Raw genomic sequence first — 17549 nt, forward strand, 5'->3', positions numbered from 1 at the left:
TAGCCAGCTCCCAAAATGCTTTTGACCACTTGCATAATACTCAGTACAAGGAGAAGCATGATTGAGAGATGGAGTGGGAAAATTAGCCACTCCAACAGATCTTAATGAAAATATTTTACTTTTGCACATGTAATCATGTGACTATATTGCTAGGGTCCTGCCTAGCGTCTGAAAAGGGAAAAAATTAGAGGCCGTAATATTCAAGGTTTTTTTTGGTTTTTTTTCATGATAAACCACTTCTGGTTTATCTGTACCTTATGTTGAGTTTTCATATCAATATCAATCTTTAAGGCAAAAAACTGTATACAGTAAAAAAATTATCTATGTGGTCCAAAATGTCTAATACAATGAGTTTTTCCTCAAGCCATGAATCAGATCACTTTATATTTTTGTTCATTTCCAGATGAAGCATTGGAAGTGTCTACGATGTCTTGCTTTCAAACAGGAAGGCTAGATATTGTAATGAAAAAAATTCTCACTAAATTAATTGACAAATCTTACCTCATAACAATTAAAAATAACAACCAGAAGTTCTTGAAATGAATAGTACGGCTCTAAAGTCTTATGAAAGTATAAATGGCAAGAATAACAAGAAAAATTCAGGAAATAAGTGGAGGGACTACCACTACCAAATAGTAAAATATATTATAAAAAGCTACATTAATTAAAATTGTTTGGTAGTAACTCATGAATGAATGGGCAGAACAGAACAGAGTCCCGAAATAGACCCTGATATAATAACAATTAGAGTATATCATAGAGATGGTCTTTCGAAGTAAGGGAGAAAATCGTGGATTATTCAATGAATAGTGTCAGGACAATCAGCTAACTCATACACTAAAATAAATTCCAGATAGACTGCAAGATAAAAGGTGTGAAATTAAAATTGAAACCACAACAGCAGAAAGCTTGGGGAGATCTTTTTAATTAAAAATATTTTTAAATTACAAAATTTTTTTAAAATTTATTTTTGGCTGCATTAGGTCTTCGTTGCTGCACACGGGCTTTCTTTAGTTGTGTCGAGCAGGGGCTACTCTTCGTTGCGGTGCGCGGGCTTCTCATTGTGGTCGCTTCTCTTGTTGCAGAGCTCATGCTCTAGATGCATGGGCTTCAGTAGTTGTGGCACGTGGCTTCAGTAGTTGTGGCTCTAGAGCACAGGCTCAGTATTTGGTGGTGCACGGGCTTAGTTGCTCCGTGGCATGTCGGATCTTCCTGGACCAGGGCTTGAACCCATGTCCCCTGCATTGGCAGGCGGATTCTTAACCACTGAGCCACCAGGGAAGCCCCAAACACTTTGAAAAGAAAAAAATACCATGAACAATGGAAAAAAACAACAAACTGGAAAAAAAAAAAACAAAAACATTTTTAATGTGGATTGAAAGACATTTTCTTAATATATAAAATTTTAAATCAATCAATAAGAAAAAGACTAATAAAAAACATGGCTTCCTAGAACTACTGAGCCTCACATAGCACATTATAAACTTTTTTTTTCTAATTTTAAAGATTAGCTTTACTGAGATATAATTACATAAAATAAAATTCGCCAATTTCAAGTGTAAAATTTGGTGAGTTTTGACAAATGTATATGGTTGGTAATTACCATCACAATCAGGATATAGAATTTTTTCATCATCCAAAAGTTCCCTCTTGCCCTTTTGCAGTCAATTCCCTTCCCCCATTCCTGGCATCTGGGCAACACTGACGTATTTTCTGTTACTATTGATAGTTCAGGTACAAGCAGCTAGAATTTGTAGAGCAAAAGGTTTTGTCTTGACTGGAATTTCGTATAAATGGTTGAAAGTGGAAGTGTCTTTTTCCTATTTTCAACTTTGGAAATCCTAGGGGAGAACTTCGGTCTAGCTTATGTCCAGTGCTCACCCATGGCCAATCGAGGTAGTAAGGACCTGTGAGAAAATGACACTTAAAATATTGGAAAATTGGGTTCCCTGGTGGCGCAGTGGTTGAGAGTCCGCCTGCTGATGCAGGGGACGCGGGTTCGTGCCCCGGTCCGGGATGATCCCACATGCCGCGGAGCGGCTGGGCCCGTGAGCCATGGCCACTGAGCCTGCGCGTCCGGAGCCTGTGCTCCGCAACGGGAGAGGCCACAACAGTGAGAGGCCCGCGTACCGCAAAAAAAAATCCAAAAATTGGAAAATTAACACAACGTTATAAATCAACTATACTTCAGTTAAACAAACAAACAAAAAAAGAGATTGGAGTATGGGTAGAACCATTCTGCAATGCAAAATGGAGAGATCTTCCCAGAAGAAAGGGGAAGGTTACAGGGTGGAAACGGATCGTAAGCACCCGCGTGAACAGCAGTTCACGTGAAAAATAACTTAAAGTGAACCAGCTGATACGGCTTTAGGAGTCGCATTGTCTAGAAGGCTGTATCCATTCCCTGGCCTGATGTTTTCCAGGGTCAAGGACAAACTAGAAGGGGTCTGTGATGGAGAGATGTAATATGTGTAACAGCTACCCTGAAAGACATAGAATGAAATAGAAAAGCAGCTTTCTTCTCTCTGTTCTTTCCCCTTCTGTGCCCGTCAATGCTTCGCACGGTTGAACATGTTCTTTCCATAACCCTTGAGTGAAATCTGGTTGGTCCCACTAGTTTTCTGGTCCTCTTCAGATAACAGAAAGACTTCCAGATATTTTAATCCCATGAACGGTCTCATTTCATTCATGAAAATGTCCAGTTGTGTGCAATAGACAAACCCAAGAATTTCATTAATAGGAATGGGGGCATCTCCAGCACAGAACTAGCACATGACCAGTTTCTCCTCTAATTTCCCACCCAAAGGCTTTCTTTGAACCACAGTTTCCCCCTCCCCCAATTCCCCCCCACCTAGCATCACTGACAGCATTTTCTGACCTGGGGCTGGGGGGAGGGGATGGAAGAAGGTCCTGTTTGATCGGTACTGTCCTGATCTGCCTAGTAGGTATTCCAAGCTTTTTCTTGTTGGGTACTGTTTGCACCATATTACCTTGGGGAAGGTATGGTGAGGCTGGATCGGGAGAGAGGAGGCAGAAGCTTTTACAGTTTTGTTTTGCTCACGGTTCCCTGGACAGAACACAGCATGCCACGTAGGGCCACTCACTGTAAACACTGGGGTGGCTTACCAGGCAGGCAGACAGAGGGAAATTGTGGTTTCTGCGGGAAGGAAAAAGCAAGGCAGGATAAACAGGTTCAGGATTGGCTAATTTGAATAATTTCAGTGGGCTCAAGGGCGTAGGAGCTGTCCCCGGCCATCTGGTACCCGGCCCTGGGGTGATAAGCCAGGCGTATGGTGGCCTGTGTGAGAGCCTGATAAAGCAGGTGGTGGGGTGTGGACTTATTTGGCCGCCTAAGAAGGGGAACTGACCGGTCCCTGATGGGCCTCAAAACTGGGTCAAAACAGCATTAACAACAACAACAACAACAACAACAACTGTATTACGTATTTTATGGGTTCTTTGGAGACCCCTTATCACAGAGGATGTTCTGTCTGCTGTCCCTTTATTGTGGGCAAGGTCTTTCTTCAGCCGGTATCACACCCACTCTCTCTCTACTACCTCTGAAGGTACATTTCCAGCCTCTTTCCGCCAAGGTCTGAGGTCTCCTTGCCTGTGCTAGGAAGCTGTCTTGGGCAGGGTTCCTTTAAAGAAGGCTTCGAGCTAGCTCTTTCCTGTGCCTCTCGCGTCTGACACTGAATTATACATGACACAGCATCAGCAAAGGAGGAGAGTGCTCTGAGAGGGCACCATGGAGGTGGTGAGGAAGGCAGCAACCAAGGCCAGGGGCAATGGACAAAAGTTTTTCAAGAGCACAAGGAAACAATGTACCAGGCAGCACTTATATAATAAGGGCCAGGATTAGGGTGTGGAGAGTGAGGCACTCTCCTCGGTGGCAAAATGTAAGGGAGTGCCACAAAATGCAGCAATCAAGATAAATCACATTCGATGCAATATTTTAAAAAACACATTAAAAACGGGCATACGATGCACATTTTCCCTTTTGCTTAAGGCTCTAAAATGGCTCCGCAGGGCACCGGCACTAGGCAATTCCAGCTTCTAGCTTCCTCCCAGCCAGATCGTACCCCTGAGTCACTTTGATACAGAAATGCTGAGCAGCCATCTAGGAAGGGCTTTCCTTAGGCAATAAACTTTATCTGAGGCATGGAGTGAATGAACAGGGGAGAGGGAACAGCGCTTCTCCAGGTCCAAAATTCCTGAAGTGAAAAGGGCTAGAGGGGTATCTGGGGCATGGTGGTGGCAATGAGTTTGCAGGCAGGGACAAGATCTTGTAGGGACTCTTTAGAATTTTAACTAGGGGAGACAGAGGCCCAGATTTGTTTCTTACGCAGATAATGCCTTGTGGGGGACAACAGGAGGGGTCATATCTGGATACAGTGAAGTCCCTTTTTAGGCTATCGCAGTATCCGTATCAGAGCGAGGGATGACTGTATCTGAATCAGAACAGGTGGAGACAGATTCCCAAGATCCAGGCCTCAGTTTCCCCACTGGAGCACAGATGGTGGGGCGGCCCCCGGGTCTCTGCCTTGCCAACTGGACCACCTCAGGGTCCCCTGTGAGCGGCGGGGGCACCGGGGCGCGCAGAGGAACCTCCCGAATTCAGCCTGGGGCCCGGGGCAAGCGGGGCGGGGCGGGCCCCGCTGGTGCCCGAACGGCTCGCCGCCCAATCGCCGCGGGCCCGCCGTGCCCCGGGGGGCTGGGGCAGCCGCCGCCGCCGGAACGTGCCGCGGCTGCGCCGACGCGCCAGCGCCGGGCAGGGCGGCGGGCGCGTTCAGTCTGGCGGCGGCGGCCGTGCGCGGACAGACGTGCCAGGAGCGCCGCAGCCGCCAGCATCCGAGACGCGCCGCGCCGCCGGGCCGCGCCCGCCCGCCCCCCGCCATGGTGGCGTGGATCATCTCCAGGCTGGTGGTGTAAGTGGCCTTCTTCCCCGCGTCCCTTCCTTCCTTCCCCTCCTTCTCCGGCCCCCGGCCCCCGGGCTGCGCGTGCCCCTGCAGCGCCCGCCCCGGTCGTTCCGGCTATTAATACCCGGCGGCCGCTAAATTTAGCAGGTACAGTAGGTGCCGAGGTCGCGGGCGAGCGGGCGGCACAGAACGCGGCTGCTGCCCTGCGGGGCCCGGCCCGGGCGCGGGGGCCCGGCGGGCGGGGCCGCGAGGGCTGGGGGCGCACGGGGCTTCACTGGGGTCCGCGTCGAGCCGCGCCCGGCCGCTTTGTTCCCCCGCTTGGTGGGCTTGGCCGAGGCCCCGAGTGAGTGCGCCGCGGGGACACGTGTCCCTCTCCTTGGGAAGAAATGTTGGCCTGGGGTCGCCCGTTGCCGCGCCCCGCCGCCACGCTTTTGTCAGGTGAAAATGACAGAGCCCAGAAGAGCCTGGGGCGCTGCCTGGAGGGATCGGCGCGGAGAAGGGCGCAGAGCTGGAGGCAGGGCTCCTAAGGGGGTTGAAAAATACTCCTCCTTTTTAGGGTTCTCAAATGGACAGCGGCCTAGGCAAGTAGGACGGAGGAGGACAGACCCGAATCTTGGGGTAGCCGCCCCGCGTCCCCTTGTCTGATTCCTTGGGCGGGGCGTTTGAAGGAGAGATAGAGACGGGCATCTCCGGGAATTCACGGGAAATTTCCAAGTGACAGACGGCCACACTGACGGTGGCGATGACACCTGCCAGGCCTTGTGGGAGAGCGCAGAGTCATCTGGGGTGAGGCCTTGTGTGAAGCCATTGCGGGTGGGCGCGGGGGCGTTTTGCTCTGTCAAGCCCCAGAGCCGAGTGGACCTTTGAAGAGCTCCTTCCCTCGTGGATTTGTTCTCCTTTGGAGGTAGACATGGCCATCTATTCCAGTCCCCCTCCTTTCCTAACCATCCTTGCCTGAGTCAGGACAGATTTGCCACCTGCTTGGGGAGCCGGGGTGAAATTGTTCTGGGGTGTGGGAGCCGGTGGTACCATTCCGGCTTTTTCTTTGTCTGAGGAAGAGGGGCTCCCGACTCTGGTTGATTGTGCGCCATCACTCCCCACGTTTGGGAACACCTCCCATCTCCTACCCTTCTTGCCTGATTTTCAAAGAAGCCGGTCAGGGTAGCCTTCTGAAGCCATTCTCAGCATTGTCTCCTGGCCACCATTATGAGCTTTCTTCCCAAGGCCAGTGTATGTCCCTCTCGGCCCCCAAGTCATTCATTCCTTGCTGGCCTCTCCACAGCTGTTGCCACCTGCTGGGGATTTGTGCTGTACCTAGAGGAAGCATGTTAAATGTTTGGAAGATTCCTGCGGGCAGAGGTGGCATGAATAACCCAGGGAAGTGGCTGGCACGGCTGGCCCCGCCTCATGCCTGATCAAGGCCTGTCTTGCCTTCCGGGTGGTATTTTTTTTCTCCTGAAGTAGTGCCCTGATTGTCAGATTTGCAGGTGGCTTCTGGGGGGTGGGGGTGGGGGTGCCTCAGGGTGGGCCAGAGAGTTGAGTTGGCCAGGCTGGAGGACTCACTCCCTATAGGTCCTCCTGGGCTGGGGCTGGAACACTGAGCAGCCAGGGTTTCTGGTCTGGGGTCCATGTGACTGTCTTTAATTTTATTAGCACCCACCCCCTGTATACTAGACAACTAAGAGGGGTGAAGGGGAGAAACATATGTTTGGGTGGGGTCTCAGGGACTAGCAGTTACTTTCTAAAACAACCACACTCCCCAGAAGTGAAGAATTGCATTTCAGAGAATTTAAATGGCCGTGAGAACTGCCCCTCAGGTCAGCCCAGGACCCTGTGCTCCAAGGGAGAATTTGTGAGATTTGGGGTTGTTATTCCCACTATCAACTCCAAAAGGTCAGAGATAGGACCTATCCCTTCAGCCCCTAATTCTGTATAGAAACCCTACATGGATGTGTCAGTTGTGAGTTGTTAAAACCATTTTAATAGGCAGCACCTGTTTTGCGTAAATCATACCTGTTCACTATAGGAAAATTAGAAAATGTAGGTCCATAGATGGAAACTCATCTGCACTATTCCCATGCAGAGATAGCTAAGGAAAAATCTGAGAAGTATATTCGTCAAGCTGTGTTTCCCTAGGCATATATGCACATATGTTTATATTTACCATGCAAGGAAATTATCGACTCAGCCCAAATTTCCACAAACCTCTTAGCAAGGAGTAGAAATGCCATGTTTGGACTCAGAAAACCCTTGATTCAAATCCCAGTTCTGCCTCTTGCCAACAGATCCCAGTTCACAGCTCAGATCACAGGAGATCCTAGTTTGCAAGCCCTAGTGAATCTCACTTTACTGTTGCAAAGATTTCGATGATACATGATTTCTAAATTGCCAAGTACCACAGAGGACATTCAGTCAATGAGTGTTCCCTCCCATCCTCCGAGAGAGGTTGTAAGAGCTCTGGAAGGGGCTTTCAGACATTATTCCTGCAGTTTTCCAACTGGCTTCCCTGAAGGCCACTCAGCCTGAGTGGGCGGGCTCTGGGTTCCCAGCCCTGATTCCTTTTCTTTGTTTTACATACTGGGGTTCTATATAAAATATAATTTGGAAACTACATGGGTTTTACTGCTAATAAAAACCACTGAGCCAGTCCTCCCCTCATCTGTAAAACTGTAGAGGAGTGTGCTTTGCCCAAGGACACGAGGTGAGCTGGTGAAGAACACAGGCTCTGGATTTGGGGGTCAGTGCCCTTTCCACCTCTGCCTGTCCTTGACCTAAACTGATCTCTTTCAAGCTTTCGAGACCTCTAGTATGGCATCCTATGATTTTGTCCACAGGTCCCTTTTCCTATAAGCAATCTTTTCATGGTTTCGTAAGCCCCTGTCCCATCAAAGAACATTTAAGGAAGACCTGTCACTGTGCTCTGAGGATGTGGGGGGAGCGTCTTCCTTCCAACCAGAGGCGTCAAGACAAGCTGATGGTGTCTGGGGACAGCCAGCTGTGATGGTGACTGTGTTGCCATGGGCTGTGAGCGTTTTTAGGGCAATGGTGGTCGTTTTTTGCCCCCTCCCACCTCTCGCCCCCTCCCAAGGCTCTTTTTTGAAGCACCTGGCACTTCAAGTGCACTCAGTAAAGGTTGGTTGTGTTGAGTGAGATCAGAGACCCTAGGATAAGCAGGGGAGCCGGTCATTGTCATCCCCTGGGGACAGAGGTTAGCGGGCATCGGGACAGGCTTGTGCCCACTGGGCAAAGCTCTTGGAATGGGAACCAATTTGAGACGCTGCTCTCTTGCCAGCTGTCTTCCTCCTAACTCCCCTGGCTTAGCTTAGGAAGAATTAAGGAAGAAATATTAGTGCAGTAGCAAGGGTGGCCTTGTTGAAACCTGGCTGATATCTGCATGGAACATGGGAGCTCATTTAGGACTGGTCTGCTCGCCTCCTTTCAAATACTTTGTTTTCTTTCCAAACAACTCAAGGCCTAGGTGTGGAAGCATTTCAAACTGTGTATTGGAGCGGGCATACAGAGGTCGCTCTGTGTCTTCTTGGGAGAATGCACTATCTTGAAGCATTTATTCCAAGGAGCAGGTTTTGCCTCATTGTCTCTGGACAGAATTTTGGCTAAGGCCCAGGATGTTGGCTAAATGGATCCAGAGCTTCCCACCACTTACTGGGTTAGTAGACCCAAACTCCAACTCACTGCATGGGGAAAAAGAGAGTCCTAATTCATAAGTAACCAATAGCTATGCCGGAAAATGTCATTTTCCCACATTGCACATCTTTAAAAAATGTTAGTTTTTGGAAGGTAGAGTCTGATGTTTAAAACAGTCTTGAGTTGATAGCTGAAGATCTAGCTAAGTCCTAGGACTGTCTCGAGCATGAAGTCTCTGTGCCCTGGGTCAGGGATGGACATGTAGAGAAGCCTGGAAGGAATGTGGGCTGTCCTCAAGATGTTCCTCAACTGTTGCAACACAAATGGAAAAAAACATACACTCTTAAACATAAACTTACCTTTCTTTGGGGCCTGCTTTCAAAAGGGGAATGCAGAAAAATGATCCTGTTAATGGAGGGTTCAGGTTAGTTGATGATTTCTTTCCTGGCACTGGGTGTGGTACAGGGTAGGAGCTGGGTGACTGTTTCAGTTGAATTGTGAGAGGAAAGATGTTAGGTTCTAGTCCAAGTGCTGGTCTGACCCGCCTGCAGAATCCTCAGGGCAACTGGCACCTGCGCTGGGGCCCTGCTCCCGGTCTATGATACAATATTATTGGCCAGCATCATCTTGGAGGTCTTAATAATTCCAAGAGCCAGTGCTCCTCTGGGCCCCTTCCTTTCCCTCAAGTCCCCCAGCCGGCCTACATGCACTGTGTTTATTTATAAAGGGGGGCCGTTTCCTCAAGGAAGTGAAAAACATCAACCTAGATTTCGCTGCTGTTCTTCTGCCCTGGTCTTTGTTTATTAATCCTGGCTGCCTGCTGGGAAGTAGCTTTTGTGCACTTCCTCCTGCTGTGTCTTATTTCGAGGGTAGCTGACAAGTGAGGGTCTCACCTGGTTATTAATGGCTCAGTTTTCCCCTTCCTTCTAAAGCGAGCTATCCTCTTTGTAGTGTGTATTGTCCGGGGGGGGGGGGGGCGCGGAAGAGCCCTGGGAAGAATGAGAGAAGGCGGGTCAGACCCTCAGTAGCCACCTAGTGAGGCTGCCATTTTGTGTTGTGTATGTGTGTCGTGTGTGTGTGTGTGTGTGTGTGTGTGTGTGTGTGTATTTTCCAAGGGATTTCAAGAGGCTTGGGGATGGGGTAGACTTGGCCGTGCAATAGTCAGGGTATATGTTACCTTTGCAGTTTTATTGCCAGCAATGAGCTGTGCACATGCTCAACCGGTTACCAGGATTCTTGGTTTCTGTGGGAATTTTTCCGAGAACCAACAGGAGGGGGTTTGCATTTGGGCCATGAGAATATTTTCCTCTCACTTCAGGGCCTTGGGAAGGCCCTGATGGATTGGAAGATGGATAGTTACATACATACGGGTTTGTTCTGAACTCTCAGATCTCATCCATCTTCACATAGAAGCACACTGTTTTCCCTCTGGGTTGTTTTAGTCACACCCAGGGCCTTTCCTTTGATTTTAGAGAAAAAGTAAATATAAAGGACCAAGTATCTGGCACACAGTAGGGGTGTCTGAAGGAATCTTGACAGTTAATCTGATATTATAGGCCCTCAAGCATGGCATGTGTACCTAGACCAGGATGGCTAGTAGGTTTTATCTCTTTTAATTGATGGGAGGCTGCCTGGGACCTGTCTTGAGATGGGGTATGAAGCTGAGTTGGGCTCAGTGGGGAAGGACACCCCTGAATTATTCGTGCAGGGATGATGGTAACGGGGGCACACATGTTGGCTCAGTATTTGCTCCCCCAGGACTTATTTGGTGGTCCAGTGTTTAAGACTCCGTGCTTCCGCTGCAGGGGTCGCTGGTTCAATCCCTGGTCGGGGAACTAAGATCCCACATACCGCGTGGTGTGGCCAAAAAAAATTAAAAGTTTAAAGCATTTGCTCTCCCAAACTCGGCCTGTTCCTGATCACAGAAGGTCTGTCCCACTGTCAGAGTTTTAAGAAGCTTCCCTAAATTAGTAGACAGGAGGAGCATCCTTTAACTGAGTTAACATCCCCTCCTGACACCCTGCCCCCACCAGGCTTTGTCAGTCACCTGGCAGTTCTAGGCCATAGGTACCTCCTTGACGCCAGCACAGGGAGCTGTCCAGCCAGTGGCTCTCCAGTCTGCTCCTTTCCTCTTAGGGTGACCACACATATGCCACATTTTCCCTTTTTCCTTTGCCCTTCACCCATCGCAGCTCAGTTACTTTCTACCTTGGCTGCTCTCATGTACTTGTGCATTCACATCCTTTCCACCTCCTTTAGGGATCTGTGGATGGTACTCTGGGCTTCCAAATGCATTTCCCATTCCCCTCTGGTCACATACCCCATCCTATCACCCTCCACTCAACCATGGAGGTGGGCAGGGACTCAGGCCTAGCGACACATTTCCTTGGGCACAGAGATTGGTCCAGAGGTGGGTCTGTGGCCCAAACGGAGCCCCTAGATCCTTCCCCAGGGTGTCTTGATTTGAAGCTGGGAGAGGAGAGCCTTGCCTATGGGACCCAGAGCTGGAAAGATGTGAAGGTGGGGCTACTGGTGGCTGCCTGGCACATGGAGAAGGCATGGTGGCCAAAGGGGCGAAGTATGACAAAGCAGAGGTAAACAGAGATGAGATACAGGCACAGAGAGCCGGGAGCTGGCTTGATTCTGGTGACTCAGGCCCCGGTTCCTGCAGCTCCTCGTTTAAGGCCTTGATCTGTCCCATATCCTAGAATGAAGGCCTTGAGTAGTGCTTGTGTTAATTAAGCATTTACTGTAGTGGTGAGGATGGACTGGGCTATGCTGCGGTAACAGCTCTCAAATCTCGGTGGCTGGGGACAGCACAGGTTGGTCTCTTGCTTTACGCTGCCTGTGCGCTGTGGGTTGGCAGAGGCAACCTGCTTACTGTCATCACCAGAGGCTCAGGCTGACTGAGGCCTCTTTGTCTTAGGGCGCTATCATTGCAGCACAAGGCACCAGGATTCACTGGAGTAGGGAAAGAAAGATGGAGAGTCATGCACCAGCGCTTAAGGACCTCTAACCGGGAGTGACACATGTCACTTCTGCTCACATATCATCAGCCCAAGACAATCATATAACCAAGCCTGAATTCAAGTGTGTGGAGAATTACAGTCTGACTAAACATCTGTGAACAGCCCCAGTGACCACCGTATATGTTGAATGAATGAATCCTAACCAGCTTTGCAAACCTATAAATGTCCTTTTTTGTTGAAGTTGGTGTAAGATGGTTTTTTTTTTTTCTTCTTGCAACTGGGACAGTCCTAACACACTCCTTTACCTCTTCATGTTAGAAAAATCTCTCACTCTCCTTTTCACCTCTTTTCTTTATCTTGTGTTTGAGTTTTAAAAGGAAGTCTTAATTTTGAGGAGAAATCAGCAATTGCAGAGGACATGCTATTCCATGGATAAAGACCTTGAAGGTGCCCTACTATTGTCATTACACTCTCCATGTTGGCCTCCATCTACCTTCCTCCAGGAAACCTCCCTTGGGGCCCCTAACTGAAGAAAGATTTCTGTTCCTGGGGCCCCGGTGTGGCATTGTCACTTTGTACCTTGTGACGTGGTGGTTTGTGCCTTTACCTCCCACATCTGTTTCTTAGTCTCCCTCTCCGCTCTTCATGGGTAGTAAGTGCCCAATGAGTATATGTTGGCTCATGAATGAGTCAGGACCTCTCTATTCAAAGAGTGGTCTGTGCACCAACCACATCAGCAACACTGGGAGCTAGTTAGGAATGCAGAATCCGGGGCCCCACCCAAGGCCCGGGGAATCTGCATTTTGACAAGACCCCCATGAAACTTGAGAAGCACTGAGTCAGGATTCAGGGAGTCATCATCTCCCCTGCGAAGTGAACAGAAATGGACTTGCCTAATATTCCCACTATTGGCTGTAAATGGGAATTCAATCCCGAGTCATCCATTTGTGCTGGACTGTGGTTCATCCCTCTGATTCCGAGAGGTCCCAACCCTGATTTGTATGAGTTCTGAATAGCCTAACTGGATTCCACCAACCCAGCGCTCAACTACGAACCTTTCACAAGTGGGCTGCCGAACCGTGATCTATGTAAAATTTAGTTTTGCTGCAACTGGGGCTTAAACCGCCAAGACAATGCCCGTCAGACAGGATATTGCGGTGAGCAGCTCGTGCTATTCAAGAGGGTGGGTTACAACCCACCGTGAGAAAGAAGCTGGAGAAACACAGTCGACTCACGCTGGGGACTCACGGTGGGTTTACAGGAACATGAAAGGACTTTTTCTCATGAGCACATGAGGCCAAGAACCACTGGTCCCTAGATGTCCCTCCTGAGGAAGTCACAGGACCCAGTGGGCTCTGTAAATGCTTCATGCCAGACACTGTGTGCTGCGGAATCCAGGCGTGTCAGTGAGTCCTCTCAGCCCTACCTTCAAACCCTCCCTGCCCAACCAACTCCCACCTCCACTGCCACCGCCCTGTTCCAATCCCAAATTATTGCTCTCCTGGACCATTTCAAAACTCTCCTAATTGCTTTCCCTGCTTCTACTCCCATCTCTCCAATGTCGACGTTGTTTAAAATGTAAGATAGGGGAATTCCCGGGTGGTCCAGTGGTTAGGACTCCGTGCTTTCACTGCTGTGGGCGCGGGTTCACTCCCAGGTCGGGGAACTAAGATCCTGCAAGCTGCATGGAGCGTCCAAAAAAAAAAAAATGTGAGATAGGTCTTACATAGAAAACAAACTTATGGTTACCAAAGGGGAAAGGGGGTGAGGGACTGATAAGTTAGGAGTTTGGGGCTAACATACAAACTACTAAATATAAAATAGATAAACAATAAGGACCTACTGTATAGCACAGGGGAACTATATTCAATATCCTATAATAAACCATAATGGAAAAGAATATGAAAAAGAATAAATATATATATTTGTATAACTGAATCACTTTGCTGTACACCAGAAAGTAACACAACATTGTAAATCAACTATATTTCAATAAATAAATTAATTAATTAAATATAATAAAGGAAAAAAAATTTTTTTAAAAACGCATAAAGTAGGTCTTAGCTGTTTAAAAACTGTCTAAAAGGGCTTCCCTGGTGGCTCAGTGGTTGAGAGTCCACCTGCCGATGCAGGGGACACGGATTCATGCCCCGGTCTGGGAGGATCCCACATGCCACGGAGCGGCTGGGCCCGTGAGCCATGGCCGCTGAGCCTGCGCATCCGGAGCCTGTGCTCCGCAACGAGAGAGGCCACAATAGTGAGAGGCCCGCGTACCGCAAAAAAAACAAACAAACAAACAAACAACTGTCTAAAGAACTCCCGTCACACTAAGAATAAAATTCAGACTCCTTACCATTGTCAGCAAGACTCAGCAAGGCCTGGCCCCTGCCCACTGCCCTGACCTCACCTTGTACTGTTTCCCCCTCACTTGCTCAGTCCCATCATGCTCACTGTTCCTAGAAGGCGACAAGCTTATCCCACCCAGGGGCCTTTGCACTTGCTGTCTCCTCTGCCCTGAACACACTGCCCTGGGTCATGCGTGGCCCTTTCCCTCTTTCCATTTAGGTCTCTGCTTACATGTCACCTATTCAGGAGAGGCCTCTTTTGACCACCTTCTCCAAGATACACCCCACCCACACCTCTGTGCTTTTGTCCCTCCCTGAAACTATGCTTCTAATTCTTTTGCTTGCTTGTTTCTGGTCTGTCTCTCCACTAGGATTTGATCTCCATGACGTTTGAGACTTTTATCTTGTTCACAGCCGTTTTTCCCAGCAGTTCTAAGCTCATAGAACATGTTTAAAATGTATACGAATGATGACTTTGTATTCCCTCTGGGGTTAGAAGATCTTTTCTTAAACCTAGGTTTGTAGAACCTTGATTTGTGACCATGGCAAGTAACCTAACCTAAGCCTCAGTTTTCTCATCTGTAAATTGAAAGATTTGATTTCTATTTCTGGCAGTATAGAAAACTATATAGTCTGAAACCCCTCCCTACTAAAACTGAATTGAACATTTTTCTAAAAATCTTGCATGAAATACAACAGCGATCCCCTAAAAGTATAGCAGAGCTTTTAAGTAAGTAAATTTGCCAGGAGACAAAACAGAGAGGGAATCATTTTGCAAGGCTGTAAACCAGTACTGTAGCAGCTGCACGACAGACTACCCTGAGATTTAGCTTAAAACAACAGACGTTTTGTTATCATCTCTCCTGGCTCTGTGGACAGGAAGTTGGACAGGACACCAAACACAAAACTCATTTCTGCTCCATGATGTCTGGGTCTCAACTGGGATGATGCAAATGGCAGTGGCAGACTGGCTGTCTCTTTCTTTTTTAAAAAAAAAGATTATTTATTTTTATTTATTTATTTTTGGCTGTGTTGGGTCTTCGTTGCTGCATGCGGGCTTTCTCTAGTTGCGGCGAGTGGGGGCTACTCTTTGTTGCAGTGCGTGGGCTTCTCATTGTGGTGGCTTCTCTTGTTGTGGAGCATGGGCTCTAGACGCACGGGCTTCAGTAGTTGTGGCATGTGGGCTCAGTAGTTGTGGCTCACAGGCTCTAGAGTGCAGGTTCAGTAGTTGTGGCGCATGGGCTTAGTTGCTCCACGGCATGTGGGATCTTCCCGGACCAGAGCTTGAACCTGTGTCCCCTGTATTAGCAGGAGGATTCTTAACCACTGCGCCACCAGGGAAGCCCTGGCTGTCTCTTTTTGTGTGTTTTAAGGCCTCTTCATCTGGTCTTTCTATGTGATTTCTCCAGCATGGAGGCCTCAGGATAGTCAAGTTGCTTACATGGTAGCTCAGAACTGCAAGAATGGGTGTCCAAGAAGCATCGACAGAAACTGCAAGACTTTTTACGAGCTGGTCTCAGAAGTCCCAGGATGATACTTCTGCTGCATTCTATTGGCCAAACAAGTCACTTAAGGCCATCCTAGATTTGAAGAGAGGGGGATTAGACTACCTCCCCATGAGTGGGGTAGCAAATAGTTCGCAGCCATCTTTAATATACCACACTGGAGGATTGACCTAACTTGGTTTTAATATCTCAATAGAGAAAAGAGGGGCCTTGAGTCTGTGGGGTATTAAGTCAGAGCTGAACGTTGGCATAAAGTGCAGACTTGAAGGGCGATTCTGCAGCATAATCCTTAGTAAAAGCATAGACCCCCAAGCACTGAGAGATGACAGTGAAGCTTGTCTGTCTTGCGCAGGGTTCTTGGTGGAGGGAAAATCTCCCTTGGGAATTTGATACCATTTTTGGACCTGTCCTCATCTGGATTTGGGGTTTAACACATTCTGCACGGTCTGCGTACCCTTAGCTGAGAGATTAACATAAACATTGGTCTTGGGCCAGCGTTACTCCTGGGACATCTGACAGAAATTAATCCAGTCTCTCTAAGAGCTCTCAATACACATCATACAGAATTAGCCCCAAAGCACATGAATTCATACTCCAAAATTATGAACCCCGCTCCTAAGCAGGAGTTAACAAACACTACAAGGCAGGATTAGCCCTCCAGAAATAAATAAACAAATAGGTAAATAGCATACCTATATTAATTGTATATTATTTATATAAAGTAACTATTAATACTTGGAGACCTTAGAATAAATCTTTCTAAAATGAAAAAGTAAAGAACATACAAGAAAATAGCAGGTGTCGGGCTGGAGCAGGGAGAGGAATGGGCCCACGGGAAAAGAAGCAATTCTAAAAGTAAAAAATAAAGCATTAAAATTTAAAACCCGATGGATAGTTTGAAATGATGAGGGATTGAACACCAAGGGGGTGATGTTTTCCACCCCGCTTCTTGGAGCTAGAGGGGCTCTTAGTGATTTCAGGCTCTTGTTGACAGACAAGGAAGATGGGGCATGAGGGTTTAGTTTTAGGTCATTCATCAAGGTCAGTAACATGATCGGCTAGGCCAGGACTTGAGGCCAAGTCTCCAATTTCTGAAAGTGTTTTGATGTGGAAGAAAGAGGTTTGTTTTATGTGGTTAGAGGCTTGGACTAGGACTCGTGGGCGATTAGAAGACAAACTCCTGTCATGATAGAAGGAAGAGTGTTTTGGTAATTGGTGCTAAAGTGAGGCAATGAGCCCCTGGTTTCCAACCCTAAGACCTTCCAACTCTGAAACTCTAGGATTTTAATCTTTTCCCTTATTATAGTGGAGGAAGAGAGATACGAGTTGTTGGAAAGATTCTGTTTTTCAGTGGGTAGGCCGCCTATCCTTGTTCGAGAGTTATTGATTCATTGCTCATTGATTAACTGCTCATTTATTGACCATTTGCTTTGTGCCAAGCATACACTGGGCACCAGGGATAGAGAGATGAATGCATTCCAATTGCATCTTTGAGAAGTTTCTGAGTTCACATAGCCAGTCAGTGGGGAACTTGGACTTGGATTCCAGTGTCCTTCCTGCCGGGCCAGTGTTCTTTCCGTTGGGTGGTTATTTTGTGGGTGTGTGTGAACGACTTTTCTGGCTTTGGTTGGAAATTGTAGGGAGGAGCCCTTTCACAGGGGAAGTGGTACATCTGATGTGTGAAAGGAGATTAAACCACTGCTGTGTCTCTGCCTGGGAGACACTGTGGCAGCCAATGTTGAGAAAGAAGAGGAGGCAGAGGAGAGGATGTGCTGCGTGAATACAATCAGGGACAAAGAGATGGGTAAAGTTGAGCATCCTTATCCACTGTATTAGTCTACTATTGCTGCTGGAAGAGAGAACCACAGAGTTAGTGGCTTACAACAGAAATGTAGTCTCTTAACAGATCTGGAGACCTGAAGTCTGAAATGAGTTTTGGGGGGCTGAAACCAAGGTGTTAGCAGAAGTGTTTCATTCTGGAAGCTCCGTGGAGAATCCATGTTTTGCTTTTGGAGTGTCTGATGGCTGTTGGCTTATGGCCGCATCTCTCCAGTCTGTGCTTCCATGGTCACATTGCCTTCTCTTCTGTCTTTATATCTTCCCCTACCTCTCTCTTAGAAGGACATTTGTGATTACATTTAGGGCCCACCTAGATAATCCAGGATA

General features: G+C 48.0%; 1 protein-coding gene across 7 annotated transcripts in view; it reads left to right on the forward strand.

The window, feature by feature from the left end:
- Positions 1 to 4731: 4731 nt before the first annotated feature.
- REEP1 (receptor accessory protein 1) overlaps positions 4732 to 17549 on the forward strand; it is a 111156-nt gene continuing 98338 nt past the window's right edge. For 2 of the 7 annotated variants that reach the window (XM_067704461.1, XM_067704463.1), the window contains exon 1: positions 5471 to 5705. In XM_067704461.1, coding sequence (XP_067560562.1) covers positions 5662 to 5705 — 44 coding nt within the window. In that variant the 5' untranslated portion in view covers positions 5471 to 5661. Of the gene's footprint in view, positions 4929 to 5470; positions 5706 to 17549 lie in introns of those variants that run through there. The other 5 variants (XM_067704462.1, XM_067704464.1, XM_067704467.1 and 2 more) reach the window with 5 other exon arrangements.

This window comes from Pseudorca crassidens, chromosome 14 (genome assembly GCF_039906515.1).
Source record: "Pseudorca crassidens isolate mPseCra1 chromosome 14, mPseCra1.hap1, whole genome shotgun sequence".
NCBI lineage: Eukaryota > Metazoa > Chordata > Mammalia > Artiodactyla > Delphinidae > Pseudorca > Pseudorca crassidens.